General features: G+C 31.9%; 1 protein-coding gene across 2 annotated transcripts in view; it reads left to right on the forward strand.

Moving 5' to 3' along the window:
- The window catches only part of Madm (MLF1-adaptor molecule), a 97066-nt gene extending 91102 nt beyond the window's left edge, over positions 1 to 5964 (forward strand). The window contains exons 8-12 of one of the 2 annotated variants that reach the window (XR_015823751.1): positions 1178 to 1334; positions 3120 to 3315; positions 4279 to 4398; positions 4932 to 5118; positions 5419 to 5556. Coding sequence is in view for 1 of the 2 variants with exons in the window: in XM_088234354.1 (XP_088090480.1) it covers positions 1178 to 1334; positions 3120 to 3315; positions 4279 to 4398; positions 4932 to 5060 (602 nt within the window). In the remaining variant the exon portion in view is untranslated. Of the gene's footprint in view, positions 1 to 1177; positions 1335 to 3119; positions 3316 to 4278; positions 4399 to 4931 lie in introns of both variants that reach the window. The other variant, XM_088234354.1, reaches the window with a different exon arrangement.
- Positions 5965 to 11427: the final 5463 nt, after the last annotated feature.

The following is an 11427-nucleotide window of genomic DNA, read 5'->3' on the forward strand; positions in this document are numbered from 1 at the left end:
GATTGTTTTTTTATTTTAATCTAGTGTCATAAAATTTTTAGAACAAATTGTACTATAAATATTTTATCTTTATATGAGTGCCAATGTACCTAAGTTTAGTTTAAATTTCAAGAGACTTTATCTGCCGATCGAAAAGTTATAATATTTTAGTTATATTATAAAACTTTCAAGTATATTTTTTATCAGAAATACCTTAGAAAATAATTGTTTATATCGAATTTGATTTTTTTTAATGGATCAATTTTGAAAGAACTGCGTTTTAAAATGGAAAAATGAATGATTTCATTACTTTTTATCAGACTACAGCCTTAAATTTATTTCTAAAAACATTTATTTTAAGTAGTACATATTTTTCAATGAGATTTCATACTGCTCATACATTCTATTTATAAATTCAAAACAAAATGTTTTTTAAGTTTCATATATTCACGATATTTTATATAACTATTGTGGAGCGAGACGTTGTATCTTTTTTATCATAATTCTATATGAAATACTAAATAAGTATGAAATACATGTTTTTCATGACAGATTTATAATAACTTAGAAAACAGGACAAATTTTAAGCTAAAATTAGGTTCATTCGGAATAGGGAAATACCACTTTTTTTTACAATTTTTAATTAATAAGGGTCTATAAAATACTACTGTTGAGTAACAATTTTTTTTTTTTTTTACCGTTTTAGTAGTAGAAAAAAAATAGTTTTTAAATTTATAATTGTAATTCCCACATAAATGGTTTGCATTAGCCACGCCCCTAATATGTCACGGTTCGTGTAAATTTTGAACTTTGTGACAGTTTAATTTTAAAAAGTACATCGTCACAAATCTTGACATCACAATTATCAAGGACAAACATGTTGCGTTTTTGTAGAAACAGATTTTTAGTATTTTTAAGATAAGTTATGTATGAAAAAAATTCTCTACAATATCCATTGGTTTTGAAAATACAATTAATTTTTCTAAATCCATTTCATATATTTTTATCGGTATTCGTAGTATGTGATATTTCCCTATTATGTGTTTTGAGAAATCGAGGTATGAATTTTACAAAAAAAATTATAGGTATCATTAACCTAGCCGGACCAAAGGGGGGGATTCGAATTCATATATGTGTGTTTCAGCTGCATGTGAGGGGTTAAATGGCTACTAAAATTTAAAAAATATATATTTTCCAGCTAACATTTCTGAAACAATAACGGACGAGGTTGTGGGAGGAGAGGGTCGGCCACTCGCGGTGACGTGTATGGAGGGAGAAATTAAGGAGTTCACAGCGCAGGACCTGCCCCAACTTCAGCAGGCAGAGAAGTTGGAGAAGTTCGTAGAGGATGTCAAGTAAGATTATTACAAATCAATTTACTAGCAATGTTATGTTATTTAAAAAATATTTTATGTCAACCTTGCTGGAAGTTCACTCGGGACCTTGTACATAGTAGATAAATGTGCTAACTACTTTACTTTAAGACTTTTTAATGATTTAAAAAGAATTTTAATCCTGTAGAACATTAAGAGAAAGGGCAGAGGATTATCCCGAGTATACACTTCAATTCAAGGGCTTAGATAATGTCTAACTATATATTCTATCAAAGGTGGTATGTGCACAAGTCAATCAATCAATCGTATCAATCTAAAGATTATACGTATATTTTATTCAATACTAGGATTAAAAATTCTAACGGGGTCGTCTGTAGCGGACTACCTTTTTATCTTGTCAGCTCACGTATGCGCTAATCATCACTAAGCATATTTTGTTTTACTTTAAATTTGTTTAAAACATAGTAGATTTGGTGATACCGTTGCATCGGTGAGTTAAACTTTGCTTCGTAGTAGTCTGTCATTCGTTAGTGGGAGAAGAAAAAAATTATAATTGATGCAATGCCGGTTCATGTGCAGATTTTTCACTTGTAAGCTCACTTTGAACATGCATACTGACAGAACATTGGTAAGAATTTTTAGCCAGAATTGAAAAATTTAGTTATGTACAATGTTGTACAGAACAAATAACAAATGAAAGCCATAGTGGATTTGGCATTCTGATGTGCGGGCTGTCATTGCACATAATAATGCACACGGCGGCCTCCGTGGTGTAGTGGTCAAGACGCTAGACTCACGCACGGAAGGTTCCAGGTTCGATTCCCGGTGAGAACACAAAAATTAAAAATGTGATTTTTCTCAACCCTGGGTGCTCTGTGATGTAATTCACCACTGTAATTAGGCCTCCTGGCCTGTTGTGGTGCAAAAAAAAAAATGTAAACAAATATTGCTTGTTTACACTATATTAGATTTATTATAATATAATAAGTAATAATAATACTAAACCTAATAGAGCCGGACCTATTAAAGGTTCTGTTGGCACCTCAGAGTAATAATTCGCTAGAGAAAGCCCTTTAGCTCTACTGCATAGAACAAAAGCCTTCAAAAATTTTGGTTCGGTTTTTAGTTTAATAACAAACCTGTAACGGATGGTTTTGGTTTGCGCCTGCAATTCTCGACCTGAGCACATATGGCCCGTTGTATTGCCGCAAACTGTAGCTAACTTCGTGGTTGATAATTACTGAATGGTTTTTGTCCGTATGGTTCTTTTAGCCAGTGGCGTATTATTACTCTAAGGTTGAAACAAAGAACCAGACACTCGCTAACAATGAAGGGGAGAATAATATGGTTGTACATATTAATTTCCAAACATGTTTATGTTAGATCCGTGCTAAATCCTGGTACAGTGGATGTTCACAAAATGTATAGAAATGCACTATCAGTATTTTCAGTCAGGACCCACCTGTGCATACTATACTATTTTTTATTAGATGAACAAACAAAAGAAAAAGCTTATTGTGTTTTACAATTTACAATGGATGTCCATTTATTTTGCTTGTATAATGATGCTCGAAACATACTTACTTTTGTAAATTGTAAATTACGAAAAAGGTGGACATAAATTAATATCATAAATTTACCTTAGACATTTTCTATATGGACAGGGGGTTCCAGGTATGATTCCTGATAATATCACAGTAATTGAATGTATGTTTTTCATGCCCGGGTGTTATGTGCTATAAAATTTTGCAGTGCAAAAAAAAAATAAATGAGACGAAACAAAAATTAATTTGATGACAATTTTAGGTATGGAATATACCCCCTGACAGCGTACGGACGCGGCTCTAGGGGTGGAGGAGCTACACGGGCCGCCTCTCCTCCCGAGGCTACGGAGTCGGTGAAGTCAGTGACCCCTGAACCCCTAGACGTGGAGACCAGGAGGGTGGTGCACATGATGTGCAACGTCCGTGCCAAGGATCCCGGCCTCACCCCCGAACTCATGGTGAGAGTTATAACAACATACATTGTAATGAGTGATTCGTACTGCTTAGAATGTCTCAATGTGGCCTTAAAAGGCCGCTCAGAATGCGATAGTTTCCCATGCCAGAAGATGTCGCAAAAGCTATAAAATCGATCACTGGTTATTCCAAATTTGTGGATTGAAATATCATCATCATCATAAGCTTGACAGCCCTAGGGGGGTCTTGGCTGTATCCCGGAGTATCCTCCATTATTGTCGGTCTGCTGCTTTTCCTCTCCATTTCCCCACTTCCAATATTGTACCCGCACTGATGCAGTCCATCCATAGCATTTTTGGCCTTCCTGGTCTTCGTCGTCCTTGTGGCATGGAGAGAGTCAGGCGTTTTATGGGTTCGTCTCTGTCCATACTAATTATATGGCCAGCCCATCCCAAGCGCCCCTCCTTGATGGAACTGATCACATCGGGCGCTCCGTTGATGTCATGTAGCTCCTTATTGTAGCGACGACGCCGATGGTTGTTTTCTTGCGCAGGGCCATAGACAACTCTGAGGATCCTTCTCTCAAATACTACAATGGTTTTCTCAATTTTTCGGCATAGTCCAGGTTTCGGAGGCATATATCAGGATTGGTTTGATCAACTTCCACAAGAATTTTCATTAGCAAACTTGAATGTTATAGAAGCTAGAATTGTATGTTAAATTGGAAACGGCATTACGGTAATAATTGTATTGTAGTAAAACATTGTCTTCACTAAGGCACCTTCCACATACCACCTCAGGTTATATTTGTTTTACGATATTTCCTGAATTTCTGTAGCTCTCTGGCAGCCTATTATACTCGCAAAAAGCAATATGTAAAGCAGAGATATAAAACCATAATAATATACATATTTAAAGCTGGATTTATTAAAAATCAAAACTAAGTGCAACTCATGTTTTCTCTGTTATTTGTTTACTTACAAAAATGTTTTTTTTTTGCAATACAGATGACAATTTTGCTGCGGATGGATGACAAAATGAACAGGCAACTGACTTGTCTGGTTTCCAATTCAGATTCTGCTGCTATGCTTGCCCAAGAGCTCGTGCATCTCGGTTTTATCCATGAGGTTGATATTTTAACATTTGTTTCTTTCTCATTGTTTATGTAGAATAACTTCTTTCACATAACGAAATACCTTCTTTTCCTTTTTTGGTTGTGATCTGTGGATCGGTGGTCCGAAACCCCACTCTACCCCAACTTAATTTCCATTTTCTAATAGTGAGATATTTACAACTCGTTGACGATGGCCCCAAAATTGAAATATTTGGGTAAATTATAAAAATGCAAATATTTATTTTTAAAAAATGTGTTTTCAATGTTTTAGCACTAACTTAATGAAATGGCATTAAGTAATAAAACAAAATAATACAAGTGTATCATTACTACTTTTGAAACATTATATCTTGTATGTATTGTTATGTCAACATAATGTTCAAATTTTTTTATGAATGTCCTTAAAAGGTGAAATAATTATGACAATTCAATAAGTAATACTAAGATACAAATCAATCTTTCAAATTAATTAAAGTTCATCAATTTTATAAAATTTCTGTCCTCGATGCTGTGCCATGATGAAAAATATGTCAAATAAAATTCCAGACGGACCGAGAAAAAATAGCCCGTCTAATAGAAGATACATTGCGGAGCTCCTTCGGCTCCCTGCTGGGCAGCGGCGGGGGGGGAGTAGGGGTGCCCCCTCCCGCCTGCTACCCCCTGCCCGCCAGCTAGCTCCCCCTGCTTACTCTCCATCGCCGCCACACCCAAACTATTATCCTTCGCTTCTAAGGTGATATATACATATTATAAATAACTAATATAATTACCAATTACTTTAATGTTAACGCTAAGACAAAAGAGCGCGGTGCGCTTTCGTTCGAGAATTTATCGAGTCTAAATTTTTGTAACGTAAAATAGAAAAGAAATTGTGATCATTAAGAAATTATTACTCTAATACGAGAAACGCTTTACGACTTGCGTTGGCCCCCTTTTAAACCAAATAAATATAATAGGGAATTTGTGATTGTATCAGATTAATTTAGTGTTAGTCGGTCGAGCGAACGAATAAATTGCGAATCATTCCTTACAGGCGGTAAACTAGCACATTTATAGTGAGTACTTCCCAATAGTGCGTATGCCTGCCGCCCGCCTGGACACGGTCCCAGGAACAGGTACGGTTTACTCGCAGTGCCTACCCACAGGAGGTACGCAGAGTGTAGAACAACCTCGGTGCTTCGTTCTAGCTGCTGATATTCTAGGTTATCTAGTTAAAACGTTATTTTATCCATATTTATGTCCGTCAAAAGCTGGATCTATTTGCATTTCATTTTGAGGAAATAGTCAACGTTATTAAGTTATTATTTATACATTTTTATAGAATTGAGATTAAGATAGTTTATATTATATAGTGGAAGTAAATGGATAGCTTTAATACGCTCTCCTGAATACCGTATTTATACCGCTTCAACCTACCATGTTCAATGTATACAGTGTTTTATAATATACAGTAGACTCTCCATTTACTGAGACGGTTGGTGAAGAAATAACACAGATAAACGTATTTATTGACTCATCTAAATTGCTTAAACGTGCTCTATAATATCGTCTGTCTTCAGGACAAAGGCTTCAAACCACAGTTATGGAAAAAGCATAAAAAAAGTAAATGTGTTTATTTATTAAAAAATTTATTGCATCTATATACATATGTATTTAATATCAGGGAATTTGTACAAAACTTGTGCATTTGAAAATTAATATGAAGTGTCCTCTGGTTAGATTAGTCTTTCTAACATGGCTCAGCCTGTTCTAAGATGGAGAATTTTTAATCTTAGTTTTAATCAATTAGCTATGTCTTATACATATTTTAGCAAAAGTATTAAAACCGTTAACACCTATTGGCACAATACTTTTTCCAGAATGTGTATAAGACCCGTTATTAAAAACACATTAAAACTAATAAAACAACTATGGCCCAAATTGTGGTTTGAAGCCTTTGTTCTAAACACAGTTGATATGGTTTTATATTTATAATATATTTACGTTCAAAGAAAAAAAACTCACTTTATCTTCTGTGAATGCTCTAAAGTTGCAGTGTTCACAAGTCTCCCTTTTATGATTATTTTTTTACCCCATATTTTTTACTTTAAGTCAAACTCACTTTATCTTCTGTGAATGCTCTAAAGTTGCAGTGTTCACAAGTCTCTCTTTTATGATTATTTTTTTACCCCATATTTTTGACTTTAAGTCCATACCAATATTTTTTTTTAATGTTTCTTTTTATTTTATTGATGTAAATGGAAAGTTTGCTACATACACGTATTACATTTTATTTCATCTCAAATTTGTTGTTTTCTTCCAACATCTAAATATTGAAAATGATTGTTATTGCTTACTGAATGTATTGTGTTTAGATTGTTGCTATTTTATATCACTGTCAATAATTGGTTATCTTATTCATCGAGTCATGAAAGCTTTTGTAAACCTCGCTGTTATTATATTATATGTGGTAGTTGAATTATTAAATGTATATTTTGTGTGTTTCAGTTATGTAAAAAATATTTTTATTGTTTGGTTTCCAAAATATAGTACTTTATTCATCCAGTAATTTATTACGCTAAATTATATTTGGTTTGTATAATTAACAAAGGAATGTACTGATGATCGTTTTTAAAGGTCGCCATAATTTATTTGAAAATGAACAATAAATTTAAATCTATTTTATTTTCGATACTTTGTAAAAAATTGTAGATTCAAATTAATTTTTATTCTGATTTTAGTACTGCCATAGGTTATGAAATTGTGTAGAAATTTGTAATACCTAAATTAAAGATGTTTGTATTAGTCGGGGGAATTATTAAACCAAATATTTAAATCTGAGACTGAAATTGGATGGGTTAAATTAGGGTGAATAATCAGTAGATATAAATACAAGTGTTTGTTAATGAGTATTGTAAGGTTCAATCAAGACTGGTATCGAGATAAGTTATTAGAGAATTGTTAAGGATTTAATGGCTGTCAAATTAATATCGGAATGTGTCTCTATGCACATTGGAAGGTCACAAAATTGTTGGTGTTTGAAGAGTATTTTAAAATCTGATATTTGGTGCAAGGTACTGTATTTGGAATAAATAAACTGTATGCATTTTGGTTAGATCCACACTAGCCCAGCTTTTAAGACGTAAATCTTATTTTGAATATTACAGAAAAAAACAAAAAAGTATTTTGAGAAAAATATTTTTTAAAAAACAAATGCTATTGTTCGAGATTGTGTACATATTACAAACAATTGCGCTCTCACCACAATAGCATATAATTTTATTTTTGTTTAAGCGATGTTTTAAAAAAAAGGATTTCTGCCATTTATATACATACTGTGTTGATTAAAATATTTTTTAATTAAATAACAAATAACTGTGTAAAAATTATGCCATCTTTTGAGTCTGTGGTAACATTTCGATGAATTTCCAAATTAGTTTAATTCTGAGAAATCCAGCATGATGTTTCGAATAATATTCCTCTGTTTTGTTTTTTTCACAAACACAGTTACCATTGAATGTGAGCTTGAACTTGTTAATTTATTTTTGTTTACTTTTGATGGACTAAACATGTTGTATTTTTATACAGGTGCTCTGTTTTAAATTAAATTGGTTGTATAAAGTAACAAAACCAAAGTTCAACTTAAAAATAACAAATATAAGTATGGTTGCCCAGTTATGACTTCGTTTGAAAACCTAAGATTAATAATTTTGTATGAAAAAAATATTTTGATATAATACAATGTGAATGTTTATATCTAGAGATGCATTATCCGATATATTTTTTTTATTTGTTACCTCACGGTGATCTCCCAAACACTTATTCAACTAATAATATTTATCTTGCATGGCACAGAGCTAATAATGATTTAAATCTGGTCACGCATTTCATAATTCTTTACAGGACACATTTCAAAACTATATTGCAATAAGTAATAATTTAACCAGCTGACTTTTAAACAATTAAAAAATTTTGCTTACCACAGAATTAAAAAAATCATTACGTTCCGTTTTATAATTGTCACGCTGTTGTAAACAATAATATTTATATGTATTTCCTTTGGAAATACCCATGTATTTATGAGTATTTAACCAATCAACACTATCGAATGTAGATTCAATAATATTGTTATTAATTTTCATTAATTCTGAATAAAGATTTTTACATTTATTTATCTTCATCGGTACCAAATATGTCTGGGCATTTAATATCTGACTTCAGATTATGATATTCTTTATGGATTTGTATATAATGACTTGTATGTATTATAAAAGGTTAGCTATGCTCCATTGAAATACACGATTTAATTACTTATCGAACGAGTGTATGAAATATTATTATTTTTGTTAACGTTCGCCAAATATTTGATGAACTAAAAATTCCATTTTAAATTTGATATTGATTTCCAGAAGTGGTAATCTCTTCTAGTCTATTATTTGTGTACTCTTCCATTATTGGGATAGGAATACATTTTATGTGAAAGGTTACTTTTTTTATGTTATTAATTAATTTATTGGTTTGAATCTTATGACTTTCTATATGTGTAAAAAGTAATGGTTTCTTTCTTCCGTAGCCAAAGCTTCGAATATAATATATGTATGTACATGCCCTTGTCGAGAACCTCCTTTATGCCATAATAATTAAGTCTGTGAAACGTGCTATCGGGAAATCAACTCTTTACTTCGCCAACCATTCATTTTTGTAACTGAAATATTGCTTGTCAATGTATCCAGTAATATGTTAGTCCCATTGACCTGCTAAACTAGCGTTGACTCTCATTGCGTTAGTTAACCCAAACTGCATGATATCCATCATTGGTTATGTACTGGAATGCATATTTTTAAAATTATGTTATAAAATGTAAGATATATTATGCTCAATACAGTCGTTTATTTTTTTTTATAAATCGATTTGCATATAACTTCCTTCTGGCTTATTTTGTTAAAAAATATGAAATAATCAATAAACCACTGTAAAACCATAAAACCGTTCTTTTACTTTACATTAATCTATTATATCACTTTTATTACATTTGACTGAGATTGAGATTGGTTTGTATCTCCCTTTCAATTCATAAAAAATGTCATTTAACCGGCCATACGATGTGTAGTTCTTGTTCAAGGTACTCTCAGTAGGGTTGTTCTCCATCGTTCATATCCCATACTGTTTCTTACATAATAGGATGTAGGAGATTCTCATGGCGTTAAATGTGGCCGGATAACTAATATAACATATCATCGTTGCGCCGGCAATATCTGTTAAGTGGTTTTTTATTTGAAGTATTTTTATGTCTCATTAAGATTAAACAATTTTGTTTCAACAAAATATAGTTAAATATTTAGTCAAAATAAAATTACATATTTTTCTTTTTTGTCACCAATAAAAAAGTATTTAAAAATAACATCCATCATTAAAAGATACATTGTTTAAATTATGCGCTTTAAAAAATTAAAAATGTTACTTAACAGATATTGCTGGCGCAACGACGATATACAAATTGATTTTAATCATTACTGCATTACAGTCTGCAGTTTTAATGCATTGATTTTTTTAAAACAACCTGACCTTTGAACTTATTTGAGTACAATATCATTCATAACAAATATATCTGGTAAGTTATGTTCTGTTTTAACCAAATATTTATTTTCTTTTCTTTTCTTTCTATTTGCAATAACCAACTCTTCACAAATATTAACTATACAGCTTTGCTGCCGCCGTTTTCCTGTAGATGGCTTTAGTGGTAAGTAGTTGTTGAAATAAATAGGTTATATCTGTCATGCAATAAACTTTGACATTTGTCAACATAATCTCATAGAAATATTAGTCGATTTGTGTCTGCATCATAAAGTTATCGTCGATTGAAAATTTACAAGCCAAATTCTTGTCGTTTTCAACGTCTCAAGAATGGTGATTTTCACGCCGAAGACAGCCATAGCGGTGGATGAGATAAGATTTTAGAAGATACGCAATTGGAAGAACCCATGTCAAAGTCAAGAAGAACTTGCACGATCATTGGAAGTGACTCAATAAGCAATTTCAAAATGCCTCAAAACCATGAGAATGATTCAGAAGCAAGGAAATTGGGTGCCGTTCGTCCTGAAACCAAGGGGTGTTGAACGGCGTTTGTTTGCTTGTGAACAGTTGCATGTAAGGCAAAGGAGGAAGGGATTTCTGTATTGCATTGAGATTGGGGACATTATGAGCTGTTAAAACCGAGTGAAACAATCACAAGTGATCGTTATCTAATGTGATTAATGCTTGAATGAACAACCTCGCTCAACGATGTTCTATATTCCATCATAATATTGAGAAATTTAGCTCATGACTTTTTTATAATGTTCAATCAATTACTCTTCAAAACTATCACCTTCTTATCTTTATAGTATTCAATACTGCATTAGTATTTTAATTGCAGCTTATTTTTATCATTTTATACAGGCAAGATAATCAGACATAAGCTTCAGATGTAAGTCTAAAGAAACCATGAAATATTGTGATGATAAAAAACCTTATACATATTTTTAAAACGCCCTTCATCTTCCTTCCAACTAAGCACTCTACAGAATAATATAAACCCCTCATTCTGGGACATGAAGATAAATATTTTTTGGTGTGAACATAGTGGTGGAACAAAAATAGAAGATACATAATTATAACTGATTGAATAAGTTTTTGAAAAGCCAATTTATGAGCTTGTAAATTTTACATATCAATTTAAATATTAACCTTTACGCAATCCATTAGAATATTCAGAAAAATGTAAATAAGACTGACTTTAATTTAAAACTTGATGGACAAATAAATAATCAAATATATACCATAATTCTAACTATTATGTTTCTCTCCCCCATACAGTTAATTCTCAATATTTTATAATTTAATTTTTTGTACAAAATTAGTTAATTTTTAAACCGGTAACTAATTATACTGAAGATGACAATAAATCTGTCAATACGTAACAAAACAAATCTAATATAAAATTATTTAGTCAGTATACCAACAGGTAAACACAATAAATCAATAATTTAGAGCTGTAAACAAAAGGTAAATAATAAAAACAATA

Source organism: Micrasema longulum, unplaced genomic scaffold, assembly GCF_059751315.1.
Source record: "Micrasema longulum isolate JH-2025_06_02 unplaced genomic scaffold, ASM5975131v1 h1tg001231l, whole genome shotgun sequence".
Lineage (NCBI taxonomy): Eukaryota > Metazoa > Arthropoda > Insecta > Trichoptera > Brachycentridae > Micrasema > Micrasema longulum.